Genomic DNA, 22812 nt, shown 5'->3' on the forward strand with positions numbered 1-22812 from the left:
AATTCAACCATGATTGAATGGTGGAGCAGACTCCATGTGCTAAATGGCCTAATTCTGCTCCTATGTCTTATGGTCTTACAAGATACAAGAGCAGAATTAGACCATTCGACCCTTCAAGACTGCTCCACTACCTTATCATGGCTGATCCAAATTTCCTCTCAACATCAATCTCCTGCCTTCTCTCCATATATCTTCATGCCAAGATCAATCAAGAATCTATCAATCTCTATCCTAGATATACATAAAGACTTGGCCTTCCCAACTGCCTGCGGCAAAGAATTCCAGATTCATCACTCTCTGGCTAAAGAAATTCCTCCTCATCTCCGTTTTAAAAGGACACCTCTCTATTCTGAGGCTGTGTCCTGTGGTCTTAGACTCTCACACCAGAGGAAGCATCCTCTTCTTCATATCCACTCTATCAAGGCCTTTCACCATTCGACAGGTTTCAATGAAGTTACCCCTCATTCTTCTGAATTCCAGTGAATACAGGCCCAGAGCTATCAAACGCTCTTCATATGACATGCCATTCAATCCTGAAATAATTTTCGTGAACCTCCTTTGAACCCTCTCCAGTTTCAGCAGATACTTTCTAAGGATCCAAAACTGCTCAGCATACTCCAAGTGAAGCCTCACCAGTGTGTTATAAAGTCTTAACATTACATCCTTGCTTTCATATTCTAGCTCTCTTGAACCGAATGTTAACATCGCATTTACCTTGCTCAGCACAGACTCAGCTTGCAAATTAACCTTCAGGGAATCCTGCACAAGGACTCCCAAGACCCTTTGCATCTCTATACTCTGCACATTTTATTAGAAATCACTGCAATACAAAAGACCTTCAATTAAAACTCACTTTGAAGTTTATTTTTCTTTCTTTTCTTGTCAGTAAAAGGTGTTTTCAATAATAAAACAATATTCAGCTGGGGTGAGAAGACCTGAGGCAAAGCAATCAACAACATATTACAGAGAATGCAAACTCATTAAAAGTTGCTGGCAATCACTTAGTTTGGATTTAATATTCAAATGCATGTGAATTTATACACAGAAATTAATAAAAATATCTCCATTCTATGATCTGGCATTGAACCCTACACATTGTCAGCTTAAGGCTTTATGTGTATGTTCATCTTAAAACAACATAAAATGCTTAGAAGTATATTTGTATATACAGTATATTTTACAGTGGTGTCAAAGAATGGATGTTAAGAAAAGTAAACAACACTCCAAAATGAAATAAAGCGGAATTTTCAGCTACTCATTCCTCGTTTCTTCACCCAAGTACTGATTGTTACAGGACAACTTTGTGCACGATTGAAAATGTAGTTGTACATAGTCTGAAAAATACGCCATGGATGGCAAAACACTAATTCCCATGGGCTTGACACAAGTTGAGATGCAGAGCCTCTCTTCTTAACCCTTTACACTGTAACTCCTCTACTGCATGCTCCCTTCTAATATAAAGAGATATGGAACCAATGTTAGACCATTGGACAGTGAAGAGCTTACTGATAGTACGGTCTGTACCGCGCCTGGTCAGGGTGATGTGGTGCAGGTAATGGAGCCTGTGGCGGTGGAACTTGAATCCTTGGGGGAGGTGGACCTCGGGGAGCAGGCCAAACACCAATACCAGGGCTGTGCCCTCCAGGTTGGGAGAATGGAGGACTGAGAGTTCCTTGGTCTTCTGTGTACTGAGGCATTGAGGAAGCAGAGTAATGATGGGGAGGAGGAGTATTCACGGGGGGTCCCGTATGCTGTGGAGGAGGTGGCCCATGGGGAGGATGGTTCATATATGGTGGCATTTGAGCCAAGATGTGCCCTGGTGGGGGGTTGATTGGGGGGGGAGCTGCTGACAGTGGTGGGGGTGGTGCCTGATTGTAGACCATGTGTGGGTTGCCGGCTGTCTGTGCCGGGTGCTGCATGGGGTGGCTGATGGGTGGAGGAGGGGGAGGCGGCGGAGCATAGTGCTGCTGTGGAGGCAACATGTGGTGTGGGTGAGGCACCACAGGATTGTTCTGGTACTCAGGATGGTGGTGAGGGGTGGCAGGCGGGGGCTCTCGACTGCCTGAACTGGAAGAATCATCCTGAATGGGAACGGTGATCAGGTTGCTGTGCTTCCTTGTGGTCACTGTTGAGATTCGGAAGGTCTCCTGGTTCACGGACCGTGGTGGTGGAGCAAGAGCCATCTCAGAGGGCGGTGGGCGGATGTCCTCATGCGTCTGGCTGTAATGATCATGTGACACGTGCTGCAGAGGAGGTGGTGGCATCATGATGGCATGCTGCTTGGGTGGAAGGTGAGGCAGGTGATGCTTATCTTGTGGCATCAGGAAACGTTCTGTAATCTCTGCCGCAGGAGTCATGGCGTTGTGCAGCTGCTCTGGCTGGGGCCTAATGACGGCTTTGTTAGTTCTCATGTGTCTATGGTTAATGTGAGCTTGCAAGTCTCTTTGAGAAAGATATGTCCGTTTGCAGCCTTGGACAATACTACACATGAACAGTGACCCCCTTAAGCACTGCTCAATGCGTTGGACTGGGTCATTACACCTAAAAGATATAAAATAAATGGATTTTATCAACCTCAATAACATTATGCTTTGGTTCAAGAACACTGATAAATGTGCTTTGGAAGTTTCACCACACAATCAAACTCTGCATTATATTTGCTCATTATGGATATCAAGATCACTAGAACAAGTGAACATCACCTTCTAAAATGTTATATAAAGAAATCAAGATTCAGTAACACAGACCATGAGCTTAGCAGCGAGTTCACAGTTCATCTCCAATGATGGAGCAGCCATTGCTTCACTGAGCTGACAGGACTACAACAAAATTAACGCATGATTGTGAAGTGGCCAGAAAGCTGTATCAAAACCATCATATTCACAACTGCATGTTTGTGCACTTGTGACACCTCCAATCTGAAAAAGGCTTTTGAAATGTAGGTTACATGGCAAACTCAAGAAAATGATGAAAATCAGTCAGAGATGAGTCTTGTACATCCCTGAATAAGCAGGCCATCCACACCTAGGAAACAGAACAGTACAGCACAGGGAAAGTTGTCTCCAGGATCCTTCTTGATAGCCTCCCAGTGACTAAGAAAGGCTCACTGTGCTTCAAAGTGCTGATACTGCCCATTCAAAGGATATAATTTTCACTCAAAAGGAGATGTAGAATGGAGCTTCAACTATGTGCAACATTTTCTGAACAGACTAAAACCTCTGACTCCATCAACAAGTGCAGAACACTCCACTCACTTTCTGATGCCCACAGAAATTCTTCAGTTTTACATTTGCTCCACAATATTGATCCTAACAGATCTAAAACAGAGTCAAACTCAATGAACAGAGACTTTCTCTTCTTTGCTCCTAACTCGAGGGATCCTTGGACTGTTACTCAATACTTCCAAAGCCCGTATCGTATAATCCTCCCAAGCTGCATCTGGATTAAATTCCACCTGCCATTTCTCTATCCACCTTACCTATTCATTATTAACATTTTTCTCCCTTAGAGGATAGATCAAGTGTGCCCTCACACAGTATGCTTACTCTTCTTACTCTAATGCACCACTTCCCTTGCAAAGTGTTCCCTGCACTTGCTTATGAACTGTGATCTGGCTCCTGCTCCTTGTTCTGACACGTTTCATGATGCAGCACACCAAAATTGCTCTGCACATTTCTCTGCTAAAAATATTTATTCATTCTTACAGCCAAATGAAGATCTTCCACAACCGCACCAACTCCCCAACTCCTGAATGTAAGTAGGAGCAACATCAGACCTGCTACACCTTTCTCCTCCATCAGCCCCACCTTCCTGCAAAAACCACAATCTGCTTCTCAGAGAGTTTTGGATATGAATCTCAACCAGTCTAAAGTTACTCCAAAAAGTTCCAAAGGTTCAGAACCTTTCAATCAAAGGAATTTTATTTCATCTCAGTTCAGAACAGCAGACCCATTATGCTGACCCCTGTTTATTTCTATCTAAACAGCATCTCTGCTGTAAATACCCAATAGAATTTGATATTTCAATGCGATCAACCCTCAGCCTTCAAGCCTCTGGCCTAGTCTGCTTTAATCTCTCTTCACAATTCAGACCCTTCAATCTAGCAACTAAGTGAAAACAAATTGCTGCAGACTCTCTAGCATGAGTTCATTGTGGCTTTGGTGAAGAGACCAGACCAGAACTGGCACACTTATTCCCATCATATTCTGTTCCTTAACAAGTCCTCAATCCACAAAATATACCAACACCACAAACCCACAGGCTCCAATACTGCTCAAAATCCTCTTCTAATGATCAAATCCAAATACATAACTGGTTCCTCCTCATCTAATGTGCTAGTTATAATCTCAAAAAAGTTAATCATTTGTCAAACATCCTTTTTTGGACCCATTCTGATTCTGCGACTCTGCTCTATTCTATCATTATTTTGTAACTGGCTTTGTATTACCACTTCCTTAAGAGCAGATTGGGGTATTGCCCTCCTTATTAATTTATAGCTACCTGGGTTTTCACTTCCTCCTTTCTTAAATAGAGGGGTTACTTTTGCTATTGTCTAACTTTGGGGACCATTCTAGAATGGTTGGAATTCTAAGAGACATCCAATGCAACTGTTATCTCCGCATGCTCCTTTGAAACAATGGCATTTAGGCCAGAGTTCTGGAGTCTCCCTTTAAGAAAAACATATTGGGATAAATTAAAACAAATTCCTTTCATTCCAAACCTGATGTTTTCCACTAATGCCAGGAAATTTTCCGGGACTTGTGTGACAACAATATTAACTTCTCTGTTATTTCCTGTCTCAGTCTGCAATTATCAACCTTTCTTTCTTTCCTGCATTCTATATTCCATTTATTATTCTTCCGATTTCTTAGTGTTCTTTGCTGCTGTCTTATTCAGCCTTGAGTAAGCAGATCTCTGCTTACTCCTCACATCATTTTCACACAAGTCTTTTCACTCAAGTAATATCATTAATTGTCTAAGGATTTAGGACCGAGACTTGCACTGTGTCTCTGGTAGCAGCCAGATTGATTCATGCCTGAATGTTGTCTAGGTCTTAAAGTGTGCAGGCATAGCCTGCCTCCTTTGCTAACATGCTGCCAGTTGTTCAAGCATCAGCAAAGATTCCCATTTTGACCCCAGTCATGGAAGAAAGAGATCAAGTTGGGTTTAGGATACAATCCCATGGTAACAAACAAAATATGCTTGTCCATGATCTTGTCACTTGGTCCATGTTTGATACTCCTCTCCCTTTTATTGATCTGTTACCAGCTACCGGAACAGATTACCTGTGGACATCTTGCAGAATCATAGGTATAGCCATAGGCCTCAGCTAGGCCTGCCTTTTCAATGGCTATGTGGATCAGCTCATGTTCCAAGTTCACACTGGTAATGCACCCCAACTGATTCTCTAATACATTAATGACTGAGCACATCAATTTCATCAACTTTGGCTCCAACTTCCACCCTGCTCTCAAATTGACTTGGTCCTTCTCTGATATCGCTCTTCTCTCTGTCTCCATCTCCAGATACAGACTGTCAATGGAGAATGTTAACACCCAATATTTTCCACGTTGTCCAAGATTTCCAGCACCTGCAGAATCTCTTTAGCTGAGGTACAGTACTTCTGTGGTAATACCCTGGGACTAAGATGATTTCCTACAACCACAAAAATCTTCCTTAGTGCATTTAAAGAGCTCCCCCCCACCACACTACTTTCAGCTTCACCAGATCTCACTGGTATGTTTGGTCAAACACTACTTTGGGTCAAGGCACTCACTCTCATCTTTGGGATTTATCTTTGGGATTTTTCTTTGGCCTCTGTTTGGACCAATGTTTTGATGAGGGCCTGGTGTAACGAATGAGAACAACTGAAGAGTGGGGGGGGGGGGGGGAATGGGATGGCATTGATTTGATGGGTCAAAAGGTTTCTTGTTATGTTATAAGAAATAGGAGGGTATGTATGATGTGTGTCTTCCATCACTTTGCTGATGATTGAGGGTGTACTTTTTGAACAGGACATATCTGGGCAATCTTTTGTGTTATTGAGTAGTTGCCAGTGTTGTAACTTTACCTGAGTAGAAAGCTGGGATGAATTATCCATTTAGACTTGTGGCTGAACACACTTCAGTCTTGTCTTCAGGCCTAATATTGCCGAGGATGTGAATGTTCTTAGAGACTCCTCCTCCTTTTAGCTGTATAGTTGTCCACCAATATTCAGGACTAGGCATTATAGAACACAGAACAATACAGCACAAGTACAGCCCCTCGACCCACAATGTCTGTCTAGATGCAAAATTAAACTAAATCTCTTCTGCCTGTACCAGAACCATATTCCTCCATCCTTTGCATATCCATGGATCTATTAATACCATCTTAAACACCACTATTGTACCTGTGTCTACCACCAACCCTGGCTGCCTGCGGCATCCACTACTCTGTGTAAAAAAAACATGCCTCATCCATCTTTAAACTTTCCCCCCTTGCCTTAAATGCATGATCTCTAGTATTTGAAATTTAAACTCTTAGAAAACGATTCTACTGTCTAACCTATATAGGCCTCTCATAATTTTATAATCTTCTGCAGCTTCTCCAAAGCTTCCACATCGTCAATCTAATGAGGCAATCAGAATTATATACCAATGCTCCAAATGTGGCCTCATAAAAGATTGATATAGCCACAACATGACTTGCTCTACACTGTGACCCATGAAGACAAGCATGCCATAGTTCTCCTTTACAACCGTCTACCTGTGTTCCACTTTAAGGGAGCTATGGACCTGGGCCCCAAAATCCCTTTGTACATCACTGCTGTGAAGTATCCCGCCAGTAACTGTACACTTACCCCTTATGTTTAACCTCCCACAATGCAACACCTCACACTTGCTCAGATTAAACTACATCTGCCATTTTTCTCTCCATTTATGTAACCGATTATACAGCAGAATATACATTTGAAAATATACTAACTCAGCCATCCACATATTCATCCAAGTCACTTGGATTAATAGAGCACTTCAGCACAGAAACAGGTCCTTTGGACAATCTTGGTCATGCAGAATTGTTATTCTGCCTAGGCCCAATGACTCAAACCTAGCCCACAGCCCTCCATGCCCATCTCATCCATGTACTTATCCAAACTTCTCGTAAGTTTTGAAATCAAATCCACATTCACCAATTCTACTGGCAGCTTGTTCCATACTCGCACCACCCCCTACCCCCCCAGGTTCCCCTTAAATATTTTTCCTCTTGAATTAGTCTTATCCAACCTCAGTGGAAAAAGCTTGCTTGCATTTACCACTGAAGCCAATGTCAAATACAATTTATTACCTCAAACAGAATGACAGTTTTTCCTTCATTAACTTTCTTGGTAACCTCCTCGAAAAATCCTGTCATGGTAGACATGACCTACCATGCACAAAGCCACGTCCACTGTCCCAAATTGTGCCCTATCTAAATACAGTGGATTCCAGTTAATTGGACCATTAGTCAATCAGGGCAGCCGCTTATTTGGAACAACTCTTAAAGAACAAAAACTACTTGAGAAAATAGCGAGGGTTCCTTTCATTTATTTGGGACACTATAATCACTTAAATGGGAGAGGAAACTGTTGCTGACCAGTTTCTAACTATGGTCAGTTGCGTGCGCTTGTGTGGCCATTAGACACTACACCATGCTTTGAGCAATCATAAACATCCACAGATGCTAGAAATCCAGGCAACATACACAAAAAGCTGCAGGGATTCCAGGTCAGGCAACATCTATGGAAAAGAGTAAACAGTCAATGTTTTGGCCAGGGACCCTTCATCAGGACTGGAAATTAAAGCTGAGAAGTCAGAGTAAGGAGGGGGGAGAGATGAAGTAAAGAGCTGGAGAAGGAGAAATCTGATAAGAGAGAGTGGAAGACATGGAAGAAAGGGAAGGGAGAGGAGCACCGGAGATCTCACCTTTTCTGGCAGACGGGACATAAGTGCTCGGCAAAATAGTCTCCCAATCTACGGCAGGTCTCACTGATGTACTAGAGGCCACAGTGTGAGCACCGAATACAGTAGATGACCCCAAAAGACTCACAGGTGAAGTGTCACCTCACCTTGAAGGACTGTTTGAGGCCCTGAATGGTAGTGAGGGAGAAGGTGAAGGGGTAGGTATTCAACTGGTTTCACTTGCAAGGATAGGTACCATGAGGGAGGGAAGTCTGCAGTAAGTGGGAAGTGGAGGGAGGGAAAGATGTGCTTGTTTGGCGGTGGGATCTTGTTGGAGATGGTGGAAGTTATGGAGAATTATATGCTGGACACAGAGGCTGGTGGGGTGGTAGGTGAGGACAAGGGGAACCCTATCCCTGGTAGAGTGCCAGGAGGATGAGGTGAGAGCAGATATGGGTGAAATGGAAGAGATGCGGGTGAGAGCAGCATTTTTACTGTCCCTTTCTTTGAAGGAGGACATCCCATTAGTTCTGGAATGAAAAGCCTCATCCTGAGAGCAGATGCGGCAGAAAGGGAGGAACAGAGAGAAAGGGATGGTATTTTTGCAAGTGACAGGGTGAGTACAGTCCAGGTAGCTGTGAGAATCAGTAGGTTTATAAAAGATATCAGTAAGATAAACTGTCAGAGGCAGAGAGATTGAGAAAGGGGTGGGAGCAGTTGGAAATGGATCAGGTAAATTTGAGGGCAAGTTGGAGGCAAATTTGATTAAGTAGATGAGCTCAGCATGGGTGCAGGAAACAGCACCAATGCAGTCATCGACTTAGTGTAGGAAACATTGGGGAGTGATACCGGTGTAGGCTTGGAATATAAACTGCTCCATGTAGCCAACAAAAAGGCAGGCACTCATGTGAGTGCCCATGCTACACCTTTGGTTTGAAAGAAGAGGGAGAAGTCGAAGGAAAAGTTATTGAGAGTGAGGACCAGATCCACCAAATGGAGGAGAATGGTGGTAGATAGGAACAGGTTGGGTCTTTTGTCTAGAAAGAAGCGGAGAGCTTTACGGCCCTCCTGATGGGGGAAATGGAGGTGCAATGAGATGATCGGGCCGGGGAACTTGAAGTCATTGAAAAGATCTAAAGTGTGTGAAGTGCCACGGATGTAGGTAGGAAGAGACGGAACTGGGGGGATAACACAGAGTTGAGATATGTAGATACAAGTTCAGTGGGGCTGGAACAAGCAGAAACAATGGGTCTACCAGGACAGGCAGGCTTGTGGAGCGAAAAGTCTGTAATTTTTGTCACTGATAGTTGGAAAGAAATAAGCTGAATGACAAATTAGAACTGTTTTGTTCATTGCAGTTTCAAGGATTCAGGTTTGTAGATGACAGAAATGGCCATGAGTGAAAATGTAATGATTTCACAACATGAAGAAGTTAGAAACCACGAAGAATTAAGGTATCGGCAATCATCTTGAATGTTACAATGAAAATGAAGATTTGGAAAGTACAATTGTGAAAAGCATCTTACAAAGGCAGTCTATTATCTGTACCAGGTGTTGACACTGATTTTGTTCATTTACAATCAAAAGGAACATGGACGAATTTCTCCATTGATACCTATTAGGAACCAATACTCACTTACGGTACTGTAGAAATGTTCCAATTTGTTCTGCATTTCATTTAAATAGTCAATTAAATGACATATGGCTTTTTTAATACCTTTTTGACTACTGTATTTCCATGAAAAGTAGGTTAATTGGGGCAGCTGCTTAATTGGGTCAAAATGCACTGGTCCTAATTAACCAGAATCCACTGTCCTTATGCATCTGGTCCCTTAGAATACTTTCCAACAACTTACTCACTACTGAAGTCAGGCTCACTGGTCCATAAATTCCTGGCTTATTCTTACAGCAACAGAAACACATCGGCTGTTTTAAATACCTCTGCTGAGGCCCCTCTAACTTCTGCACTAGTCTCCCACAGTCCAAGGGGACAATCTGTCAGGAATTTGACAATTTGCCACAAGACAGCAAGCACCTCCTCCTCTGTAATCCATATAAGGTCCGTGACCTGACTGACATCTTTTTTGTGCCCATCTCCTGAGTAAATATAGGTATTAAAACAAAATCCATCTGACTGCCCACCTGTTTCTTAGTTTATAAACAAAACAAACAGCAGAGGTCCCAGCACTGATCACTGTAGAACTCACTGGTCACAGACCTCCAGACGGAATAACCCCCTTCCGCCACAACCCTCTTGCCTTGTATGGCGATGACAATTGTGAATACAAACAGCCAAGTCACTGTGGATCCCAAGTGTCCTCGTGAATTAGCCTATGACCTTGTTTAATACCTTACTAAAATCCACACAGACATTCACTGCTATACCCTCATTAATCAGCTTCATCACCTCTGCAAGACTTCAATACATTTGTAACCTGCCTCCCACAAAGCTATGCTGACTGTCCCTAATCAGACCATGATATTTCCATGTGTGTAAATCCTGATCCCTAAGCATCCTCTCTAGTATATTCCCTACCACTGACATGACACTCACTAGCCTGTAATTTATTGGATTCTTCCCATTACCTTTCTTGAACAAAGGCACAACACTAGTTAATTGGTCTGGGACCTCACTTGTTGCTAGGAAGGGAATGAAAACTTGTGAAAATTTCAACCAACTTCCCCTCTTCATCAGATTCTGAGGACTGACCCGTCTTAAAGCACTTCAAAAGACACAGCACCACGACTTTCCTGATCTCTAATTAATGTTACTGATCACAATAACCATCCCTACACTGCTCTCGCTACCCTCCTGTCCTCTTCTCAGTGAATATCTTGTCCGCATCCTCTGACTCACAAGCATAAAAGCCCTCCTTTACCTTTGTGGTCCTACCCTCTCCATAGTTACCTTCTTGACCCTTTGTCACAACCAAAATATTTGAGTTGCCAGTCCTGTCTCTTGTATTCAGATCTCCAAAGTGGACACAACATCATAGTTCCACATACTGATCCAGTCTCTAAGCTTATCACCCTTACCCTTTATGCTTCTTACATTGAAATAAACACTGCAGAACTCCGGATACTTGATCTGCAACTTACTGAAGAGATCATAAACTTTGCCTGTTGGCACAGTGGCATGCTATCTTCAGGTGTGCTTGGCACTATTTTTGGCATGCCCTTCTGCACTCTGCAGTGACACAAAATGCCATTTACAGTTCGCTCAAGTTGTAAACTTAGTAAGACACTTCCAAGTATTTTTTTTTTGAACAGACCATCGGCATGTGCTCATTTTTTATTTCTACTTAGTTAAAATGAACAATTTTTGAAGGAATTGTTAGTTTGGCTTCTGAAGGCAGTTTTGTCTGCAAATCAGCCTAATATGTAGATAATGGACCAATGTAATTATAGTGATTTGTCTGATAATTTTGCTTGCAGACCAGTCAAGTTTCTTTTGAAATCAAAAATGGTTGATTTTTATATTGGTCTCCTAAAATAACTTCTGAGGGATTTGCTAAATATATCCTTTGTGTTGTCCACTATTGATTTTGAGTTGGGTTCCTAAGTCCTATCAAATAATTCCTGATACTTTACAATATTACAAATATTATGAAGTAACTTATTTGAAATGTAATTCCTAAATTATGGAATTCATTATCTAAAACTACAAGTGATACAGACTCAGTTGACACTTTTAAAAGCCAACTCAAATCCTACTTAACTTTTAACTAACATCTTTTCATCTTTTATTTTCATGTTTGCACTTTATCCCATTGTAAAGTACTTTGAACTACACTGTCTGTATGAAAAGTGCTCTATAATTATTATTATTCTAAATGGGAAGTACAACATGAAAGACCACTTGGTCCAACTGATTGATGCTGATGTTTGGTGAATTTATTTACTATTGTCACATGTATTGAGCGACAGTATTGCATGGTATTGCATACCAGCCATATTGATCATTTCATCATTAGTACATTGAGATAGTACTAGGCAGAAGTGTTACAGTTACAGTAAACGTGTGGTGCAGGCTGACAATAATGTGCAAAGCTATGATGTGGTAGATTGTGTGGTCAAGATCTTAGCTTTGTTCAACAGTCTTATCCAAGGGAAGAGTTGTCTCTTTTCCCTTAGTTCCATTGCAGCTACTATCCACTTCCCAGTTTGCCATGAAAAGATACCTTTTTTTAAAAAAAATGGATAATGTTCCAATCATCAGAACTTCGATTAAATCGTTTCTTCTAATTTCCGAGTATGATTTAAACCCATGCCTGTGCAATCAAACTAATTCATGATCTAAAACTCCTGAACATCCATTGTCCCACTTTTCTGTTGACCAATCCAGGAATTCATCAAGCTACTTTACCAGTCCATTTTTAAAAATTGTTTAATTCAACAAATAAATGCTCTTGTTGCCTAAACTAATAACAACTAGAGCCTCCTTCAGCAGCAATAACCTGCTGTAAATGCTTTCTGTAGCTGCTGATCAGACTTGCAAATTGGTGAGTAAGAATTTTAGACAATTCCTCCATAGAAAACTGTTTCAGTTCATCAATATTTCTGGGGTACCTTGCTTGAACAGTCCTCTTCAGGTCATGCCACAGCATCTCATTTGAAAAGGTCTGGAATCTGACTTGGCCATTCCAAAACACAATTGTTTTCTTTTTAAACCATTCTGTTGTTGATTTACTGCTGTGTTTTGGATCATTCTCTTGTTGCATTAACCAACTTCTATTAAGCTTCAGGTGACAGACACTACCTTGACGTTCTGTAAAATGTCGATACAACTTTGAATTCATTGTTCCCTCAACAACTGCTGTCCAGGCCCTGAGGTAGCAAAGTAGCCCCAAACCATCATGCTCCTTCCGTGAACCACGAAACGCCTTGGTAGGATGGGTGTGAAGAGGATGTTTCCTATGGTGGGAGAGTATCAGACCAAAGGACACAGCCTCAGAATAGAGGGGCATCCTTTTAGAACCGAGATGAGGAGTGGTGAATCTGTGGAATTCATTTAAGGCAGAAGTTGATAGATTCTTGATTGGTTAGGGCTTGAAGGTATACAGGGAGAAGGCAGGAGATTGGGGTTGAGAGGAAAATTGGATCAGTCATGATGAAATGACGGAGCAGCCTTGAAGGGCCAAATAGCCTTATTCTGCTCCTCTATCATATGGTCTTATAAAACCCTGGTTAGATCACACTTGGAATATTGTGCTCAGTTCTGGTCATTTTATTAAAGGAAGGATGTAGAAGCCTTAGAGAGGTTGTAGAGGAGATTTACCAGGATGCTTGCTGCCTGGATTAGAAAGCATGTTTTATGGGGATAAATTGAAAAGCTAGGGCTTTTGTCTTTGGAGTAAAGGAGGGTGAGAGACAACTTGGTAGAAGGTGCAAGTGATAAAAAGTATAAATCAAGTGCATAGCTAGAAAGTTCTTCCCTTGGCGGAAATGGCCAATACCAGGGAGCGTAATTTTAAGATGGCTGGAGGAAAGCATAAGGGGAATTCAGAGGCAAGTTCTTTACACAGAGAGGGACATTTAAGAATCTTTTGGATGGGCACATGGATGATAGACTTGATTGACTGTGCAGTGTGCTCTTTTAAAGTAAGGAAACATAATATGCAGCTCAGTGGGTATGTGACAGTGTATCTGCAAATACCAAGGTCCGCTGCCACATTTTGATCAGCAATTTCAGTAGGCAGGTTGCCCTCAAATTTTTTATACTGTCATTAGTGTCAACAACACACACAAAATGCTGGTGGAACACAGCAGGCCAGGCAGCATCTATAAGGAGAAGCACTGTTGACGTTTCGGGCCAAGACCCTTCGTCAGGACTAAATGAAAGGAAAGATAGTAAGAGATTTGAAAGTAGTGGGAGGAGGGGGAAATGAAAAATGATAGAAGACCGGAGGAGGTGAGATTAAGCTAAGAGCTGGAAAGGTGATAGGTGAAAGTGATACAGAGCTGGAGAGGGGAAAGGATCATGGGACGGGAGGTGTAAGAGCAGGTGTAGCACTTGTTCCACTTACAAGGATAACTGCCAGGAGGGAGATCGGTGGGAAGGGATGGGGGGGTGGAATGAGTGGACAAGGGAGTCGCGTAAGGAGCGACCCCTGCGGAAAGCGGGGGGGGGGGGGGGGCGGGAGGGAAAGATGTGCTTGGTAGTGGGATCCAGTTGGAGGTGGCGGAAGTTACAGAGAATTATACATTGGACCTGGAGGCTGGTGGAGTGGTAGGTGAGGACAGGGGGAACCCTATCCCGAGTGGGGTGAGGGCAGATGTGCGGGAAATGGGAGAGATGCGTTTGAGAGCAGAGTTGATGGTGGAAGAAGGGAAGCCCCTTTGTTTAAAAAAGGAAGACATCTCCTTCGTCCTGGAATGAAAAGCCTCATCCTGAGAGCAGATGCGGCGGAGACGGTGGAATTGTGAGAAGGGGATAGCATTTTTGCAAGAGACAGGGTGGGAAGAGGAATAGTCCAGGTAGCTGTGAGAGTCTGTAGGCTTATAGTAGATATCAGTAGATAAGCCGTCTCCAGAGATGGAGACAGAAAGATCAAGAAAGGGGAGGGAGGTGTGGGAAATGGACCAGGTAAATTTGAGGGCAGCGTGAAAGTTGGAGGCAAAGTTAATGAAGTCAACAAGCTCAGCATGCGTGCAGGAGGCAGCGCCAATGCAGTCATCGATGTAGTGAAGATAAAGAGGGGGACAGATACCCGTAAAGACTTGGAACATGGACTGTTCCACAAAGCCAACAAAAAGGCAGGCATAACTGGGACCCATACGGGTGCCCATGGCTACACCCTTGGTTTGGAAGAAATGGGAGGAGCAAAAGCAGAAATTATTGAGAGTAAGAACTAATTCCGCTAGACGGAGGAGAGTGGTGGTAGAGGGGAATTGGTTAGGTCTGGAATCCAAAAAGAAGCGAAGAGCTTCGAGACCATCTGGGTGGGGGATGGAGGTACATAGGGACTGGATGTCCATGGTGAAAATAAGGCCAGGGAACTTAAAATCATTGAAAAAATTCAAAGCGTGAGAAGTGTCACAAACATAGGTGGGAAGAGATTGAACAGGGGGGGGGGATAAGACAGTGTCAAGGTATGCAGAAATGAGTTCGGTGGGGCAGGAGCAAGCTGAGACAATAGGTCTACTTGGACAGGCAGGTTTGTGGATCTTGGGTAGGAGGTAGAAACGGGAAGTGCAGGGTGTGGTAGGAGGTAGAAACGGGAAGTGCGGGGTGTCAACATGTTGTTTTCTCTCAAGGGAGGCTCCAATGCACAGAAGGTTCTAGACCTTCGTCACATGCCAGCTCCGTCACATGCACAACCTTCCCCCAAGAGGTGGAACCTCAAGAAAGTATCACCAAGTATACTCACCACCCAGGACATGCCCTCTTCTCATTATTATGATCAGAGAACAGGTACACTAGCCTGAAAACCCACACTCTAAGATTCAGAAACAGCTTCTTCCCTCTATCCATCAGATTTCTGAATGGTCCATAAACAAGACTTTATTTTTCCTTTTTTTTTCTACTACTTTTGCAATTTATAGCTATTTTATGTCTTTGCATTGTATTGCTGCTGCAAAACACCAAATTTCACTTTACTTATGTCAGTGATAATAAACCCGATTCAGATTCTGTGAAGCTCAGACTGCATAAGCACCATTGGAAACTAAATACTAAAGCCAGAAAACAGAAGCAAAAGAAAGCACTTGTACAAGCTGCTGATATGAAACTTTGCACCAGCAATGGGTGAATCACAGACAGTGTGTATTAAGTGTATTGATAATTCAACAGGAAGTGCAGGAAATATATACAGTACTGTACAAAAGTTGTAGGCACAGATATATAGTTTGGGTACACAAGGCTTTTACTCAGTACTCTATTTGTCAATGTGGAGCAGCATGGGAGGGGTGTGAGACAGGGGGCAGAGAAGGAGGGGTTGCATAGGTACAGACACACCCAGCTGTGAGACAGCTGCTAAGGTCATTTCATTGCAAACAGTTAGTTTATTGATCATTACAGAATGTCTCTCTGGTGCTTCCTGCTCCCTCCCTTCTCCTTTTCCAAACCATGATCCCCCTCTTCCTGCTCCTTCCCACTCAGTCCAAAACACAGGCCTATTATCATCACTCACATATGTCATGAAATTTATTTTTTTTGCAGTAGTACAATGCAATTAATAAAATTACTACAATACACTGCAAAAGTCTTAGGATATATATAAATATATATTGTACAGCATGGTACTGTATGTAAGGCACCAACTGCTGAGAGAAACCAAAGCATCCTTTCAGGGCAATGACCTTTCTTCATTCTCAGTGGTTCAAAGGTTCATTCACTGATAAATGAACCTTTGAAATCTATGGATTTACAGAAATCTACATTTTGGAAATAGTGATCATAATTCTATCTCTTTTACAATAGCATTGGAGAGAGATAGGAACAGACAAGTTAGAAAAGCGTTTAATTGGAGTAAGGGGAATTATGAGGCTATCGGGCAGGAATTGGAAGCTTAAATTGGGAACAGATATTTTCAGGGAAAAGTACAGAAGAAACGTGGCAAGTGTTCAGGGATATTTGTGTGGAGTTCTGCAAGGTACGTCCAATGAGACAGGGAAGTTTTGGTAGGGTACAGGAACCGTGGTGTACAAAGGCTGTAATAAATCTAGTCAAGAAGAAAAGCTTACAAAAGGTTCAGAGAGCTTGGTAATGTTAGAGATCTAGAAGATTATAAGACTAACAGGAAGGAGCTTAAAAAGGAAATTAGGAGAACTAGAAGGGGCCATGAGAAGGCCTTGGCGGGCAGAATTAAGGAAATCCTCAAGGCATTCTACAAGCATGTTAAGAACAAGAGGATAAGACATGAAAGAATAGAACCTATCAAGTGGGAAAGTGTGTATGGAACCAGAGGAAATAACAAAGGTATTTAATGAATACTTTACTTCAGTATTCACTATGGAAAAGGATCTTGGTGATTGTAGTGATGACTTGCAGCAGACTGAAAAGTTTGAGCATGTAGATAATAAGAAAGTGGATGTGCTGGAGCTTTTGGAAAGCATCAAGTTGGATAAGTCGCCGGGACCAGATGAGATGTACCCCAGGCTACTGTGGGAGGCGAGGGAGGAGATTGCTGAGTCTCTGGTGATGATCTTTGCAACATCAATGGGGACGGGGGAAGTTCCGTTAGATTGGAGGGTTGTGGATGTTGCTCCTTTATTCCAGAAAGGGTGTAGAGCTAGCCCAGGAAATTATAGACCAGTGAGTCTTACCTCAGTGGTTGGGAAGTTGATGGAGAAGATCCTGAGAGGCAGGATTTATGAACATTTTGAGGGGTATAATATGATTATGAATAGTCAGCATGGCTTTGCCAAGGGCAGGACCTACCTTACAAGCCCGATTGAATTTTTTGAGGATATGACTAAACACATTGATAAAGGAAGAGCAGTAGATGTAGTGTAGATGGATTTCAGCAAGGCATTTGATAAGGTACCCCATTGAAGGCTTCTTGAGAAAGTTAAGGAGGCATGGGATCCAAGGGGACATTGCTTTGTGGATCCAGAACTGGCTCTGTTCTGGGACCTTAACTCTTCGTGATTTTTATAAATGACCTGGATGAGGAAGTGAAGGGATGGGGTAGTATGTTTGCTGATGACACAAAGGTTGGAGGTGTGGACAGTGTGAAAGGCTGTCAGAGGTTATAGCGGGATATTGATAGAATGCAAAACTGGGCTGAGAAGTAGCAGATGGAGTTCAACCCAGGTAAGTGTGAGGTGGTTCATTTTGGTAGGTCAAATATGATGGCAGAATACAGCATTAATGGTAAGACTCTTGGCAGTGTGGAGGATCTGAGGGATTTTGGGGTCTGAGTCCATAGAATGCTCAAAGCAGCCGTGCAGGTTGACTCTGTGGTTAAGAAGCCATACGGTCTATTGGCCCTCAGTAATCCTGGAATTTAATTTAGGAGCCGAGAGGTAAAGTTGCAGCTATATAGGACCTTGGTCAGACCCCACTTGGAGTACTGTGCTCAGTTCTGGTCGCCTCACTACAGGAAGGATGTGGAAGCCATAGAAAGGGTGCAGAGGAGATTTGCAAGGACGTTGCCTGAATTGGGGAGCATGCCTTACGAAAACAGGTTGAGTGAACTTGGCCTTTTCTCCTTGGAGCAACGGAGGATGAGAGGTGACCTGATAGAGGTGTATAAGATAATGAGAGGCACTGATCGTGTGGATAGTCAGAGCTATTTTCCCAGGGCTGAAATGGTTGCCACAAGAGGACACAAGTTTAAGGTGCTGGGAGTAGGTAGAGAGGAAATGTCAGGGGTAAGTTTGTTTGTTTTTTTTACACAGAGAATGGTGAGTGCGTGGAATGGGCAACGGAGGTGGATACAGATACGATGGGGTCTTTAAGAGACTTTTGGATAGGTACATGGAGCTTAGTAAAATATAGGGCTGGTAAGCCTGGTAATTTCTAAGGTAGGGACATGTTCGGCACAACTTTGTGGGCTGAAGGGCCTGTATTGTGCTGTAAGTTTTTTATATTTCTATTAAAGATACTACTTGACCGGAGTTTTTCCAGCATTTTTTAAATTTCTAGTTTCTGCAGATCAGCATTAAGGGTTGTAAGGAAATTACATGATATTAGAATAATTCAGAACTGAATCAGAAGCTCAGAAGTTCTTGTTCACCTAGACACAAGAGAGTCTACAAATACTGGAAATCTACAATAACAAATACAAAATGGTAGTCAGGCAGCATCTATTGAAAGGAATAAATAGACATTCCTTTGGGCTAAGAGTTTTCATCAGGACTGTCTACTTGTTCCCTACCTACTATGATAAAGCTAAAGCTCCCCAAGTAAATGGATTAAAAAAAAACTTTAGAAAATAATGAAAAACCAAGCAGTTCTATGGATAACAATGTGAGTGGTAAATCAGCTTGTGGTTATAATACAGTGACCCTAAAAAAGAAAGGCACCTTTCATTTGATAGTTAGCCATCTGCAGAATACAAGCCAACACAAAAATGCTGGAAGAACTCAGCAGGCAGCATCTATGAAAAGAGTACAGTCGATGTTTTGGGTCAAGACTAGAGAAAAAAAGCTGAGGAGTAGATTACAAGGTTGCTTTGAACACTAGATGTCCACACCTGCAAATAGTGTTATATACCAATTACAGTTCTCATATAATCTGCACAATCTTGTACATTTGAATAAAATTAGAGAATAAAACCCATGCTAAGCAGTCAGAAAATAACGCCATGAATATCATCTGAGAAATACAGATTCTTGTTAGTAGATGTGATCTTACCCAGGACATATCCTGTCCCCCTTTCTCTCTTGCAAACTTGCACAGTTGAAACAAAAAACATGTTTACATGGAATCTGTAAAGAAATTAAGACAACAAAACATGAGATTGTGGCTTTGTGCTTACTAGGGACAAAATGTTAAATTGATAGGAAAGACAGCTTTGAAGGAGAAAATTAGATTTTGACTCATCTCCTGTTCTTAAGGATAAGATCAGAAGCTAATGTGTGTCCCAAGGCTGTATGCCCCCTCAAGTTGCATTGTTTCAACAAGATCAAACCTGATGATCTTCCATTATTCCACACTTCTGTGGAATAATTCCCTTGACTCCTACTGATCCTAAAATAAATCTCAGAGTATCACAGACATCTGGAGTAAAGAGTTCCAAATGTTTACCAAATTATTAAGAAATAACCTCTGATGTCCAACAATACTAGAAATTGTTGATTTCCAATGCTAGATGCTGGAAACACACAAAAAATGCTGGAGGAACTCAGCAGGTCAGGTAGCATCTATGAAAATGAATAAATAGTTGACATTTTGGTCCAAGACCCTCATCAAGGCTGGAAAGGAATGGCGAAGACTCCAGATTAAAATTGTGGGCAGAGGGAAAGGAGGACAGGCTAGAAGGTGATAGGTGATGCCAGGTGGATGGAAAAGGTGGATGAAATGCGAGAGAAAGAATCTGAAAGGAAAAGAGAGTGGACTTTGGGCAGAAGGGAAGAAGGAGGGGCACCAGGGGTGATGATAGACACACAAGGAGAAGAGTTAAGAGGCCAGAGTGGGAAATATAAGGGGAGAGGGGAGCGAAGAAACAAAATACTGGAAGGAGAAATTGATGTTCATGTCATCAGGTAGGCTGGATGATATACCAGAAGGTGCTCCTTCATCCAGAAAGTGGCCTCATCGCAGCAGATGAGGAAGCCATGTGCCAACATGTTGGATCAGGAATGAAGATAGCTAATAAAATGGCTGGCCACTGGGAAACCGGAAATCAATAAGGACCCTTATTATCCAGGCCATGCTGTCTTTGGTCCCACACCACCAAGTTCAGTAACAGTTATTACCACTCAATCACCAGGCTCCTGAACCTTCACTCATTTCAACACTGAACTATTCCACACCCTATGTACTTACTTTCAAGGACACTGCACCCATGTTGTTGATATTATTTATGTATTGCAATTGCAGTTTTGTCTTCTAATGTACATTGGTTGTTTGCCTGACTTTGTGTGCAATTGTTCATTGATTCTATAGTGTTTCTTTGTATCTACTGTGAATACCCACAAGAAAATGAATCCCAGAGTAGTATATGATGACAAATATATACTTTGATAAAAAATTTACTTTGAACATCACCTCCAGACTTTTGAATTTAATGCTTTGACAAATAAAGTCATGCACACCATATGCCTGCTTTATAAGCCAATCAACTTGTACAACTACTTTCACGGATTTGGACCTCCAAGATCCCTCTGTACATCAACACTATTAGGGGTCCTGCCATTAACAATGTGCAGTTGCTTTAATTTCATCTTACAATGTGCAACACCTTACCTCTGGCCACATTAAATACCATCTGCCATATCTCTGCCCATATCCGTAACTGATATCTTTCCTGCTGTGTATCCCTTAGCAATCTTCTGCACTAACCACAGAACCACTAATCCTTGCACCAACTGCACATACTAACCCACACATCCACATTTTTATCAGTTATTTACATCTATCACAAACAGCAATAAATCTCAACGTAGATAGATACCTTAGGAACACTACTAGTCATGGACTTCATATGCCAGGATAAGACCGATTAAACACTTCCTTTTAGTCTTCTATGGGCAAGCCAATTTTGAATCCAATAACCATTCACCAAGAATTCCATGCATCTTAATTTTCTTGATGAGCCTATCATGAGGGCCCTTGTCAAACACCTTAATGAAATCCAAGTGCACAGTGTCCACTGCTCTACTTTTATCAATGACTTTCAAGCCCCTTCAAAAAACTCAATCAAGCCTGTAAGATGTGACTTGCCCCACACAAAACCATGCTGACTGCCCCGAATTAGGCCACAGTTTTCCAAATGCTCTCGTCCTGTCCCCAAGAATCCTCTCCAAAGGTTTCCCTGCTACTCACGATCATCAGAATATGATTTCCAGGCTTTATCCCCATTATTTCACTTTAACAAAGGAACAACATTAGCTATCTGCCAGCCTTCCAGGACCTTGCCTACAGCCAGACAGGACACAAAGATCTTGGTCAATTCCACAGCATTTGCATCTCTTGCTTCTCTAAATAACATGGGGTATATTCCATCAGGCCTGGGGACTTCCCCACCTTAATATTCTTCTTCCTCTTTATCTTCAAATGTCCTAGCATATTAGCACACCCACTATCCATCAGTACCTTTTTTGCTTGCTAAACACCAATGCAAAGTACTTATTTAGAACCTCTACCAGATACTCTGCCTCTAAGCACATATGCTCTCTCCCTCATTCTTGTGTGGTCTTATCCTCTCCCTAGTTATCCCTTTGCTCTTGATGTATGTATGTATATTCTTTTTAATCCTACTCACCAAAGACTTTTCATGGTGCCTCCTGTTTATAATCTTCAAAGGCTCTGTTTGATTTTAGCTTCCTAAACTTTACATATGCTTCTATATTCTTGTTGAGCACATTCACCAACTCTGCTTTACATCCAAGGTTCTATATCTGGGTGCCACAGTAATGCAGCGGTTAGCACAGCACTGCTACAGCTCAGGCAGTCCAGAGTTCGGAGTTCAACTCCAGAAACGTTCTGTAAGGAGTTGCTATATATCCTCCCCATGGAACGGGTTTTCCCCAGGTGCTATAGTTTCCTTCCAAAAAATAACAAAAAATAAAAATCTTGCTTCCCTTGTCCTTACTTCTTCCTGGAACATATCTGCCCTGTACTCTGTTCAGTTGATCTTTAAACACCCTCCAAATATTAGATGTAGATTTGCCCAAACAGCTATTCTCAATTAACTCTCCCTAGGTTTATGCTGAGTACTCTCGTAATTTACCCTAACATAATTTAATACTCTTCTACAAGATACATACACGTTGTTGTTTGTCATCTATAATCAATGATCTGGATGATCATGCGGTTAACTGGATTCACAAACTTGTGGATGACACTAAGATTGGGGGTGTAGTGGACAGTGAGAAAGACTATTAGAGTTTGCTGTGGAATCTTGATCAGCTGGAAAAATGTGCTGAGAAGTGGCAGATGGAATTTAATGCAGACTAATGTAAGGTGTCACTTTTCTAGGACCAACCAGAGTAGGTCTTACACAGTGAACAGAAAGACACTGAAGAATTCCATAGAGCAAAAGGCTCTGGTCTCAAATACAGGTCCATAAGTAATTGAAAGTAGCTAGGGTCATTTTGGCACATTGACATGTTACAGGAGATAGAATATTAGGGTGAATTTGCTTAAGATGTTGGTGAGGCCTAATTTGGAGTGTTGTGTGCAGATGTTGCCAGGACTGGAGGTCCTGAGTTATAAGGAAAGGTTAAACAGGTTAGAACTTCATTCCTTAGAATATAGAATAATGAGGGATGATTTGATAGA

General features: G+C 42.1%; 1 protein-coding gene across 3 annotated transcripts in view; it reads right to left on the reverse strand.

The window, feature by feature from the left end:
• Positions 1–837: 837 nt before the first annotated feature.
• The window catches only part of cbll1 (Cbl proto-oncogene-like 1, E3 ubiquitin protein ligase), a 51870-nt gene continuing 29895 nt past the window's right edge, over positions 838–22812 (reverse strand). For all 3 annotated transcript variants that reach the window (XM_073065943.1, XM_073065944.1, XM_073065945.1), the window contains 2 exons: positions 19222–19295; positions 838–2541 (listed from right to left, as the gene is read on the reverse strand). In XM_073065943.1, the coding sequence (XP_072922044.1) occupies positions 1503–2541; positions 19222–19295 (1113 nt within the window). In that variant the 3' untranslated portion in view covers positions 838–1502. The remainder of the gene's footprint in view (positions 2542–19221; positions 19296–22812) is intronic.

Source organism: Hemitrygon akajei, chromosome 14, assembly GCF_048418815.1.
Source record: "Hemitrygon akajei chromosome 14, sHemAka1.3, whole genome shotgun sequence".
Lineage (NCBI taxonomy): Eukaryota > Metazoa > Chordata > Chondrichthyes > Myliobatiformes > Dasyatidae > Hemitrygon > Hemitrygon akajei.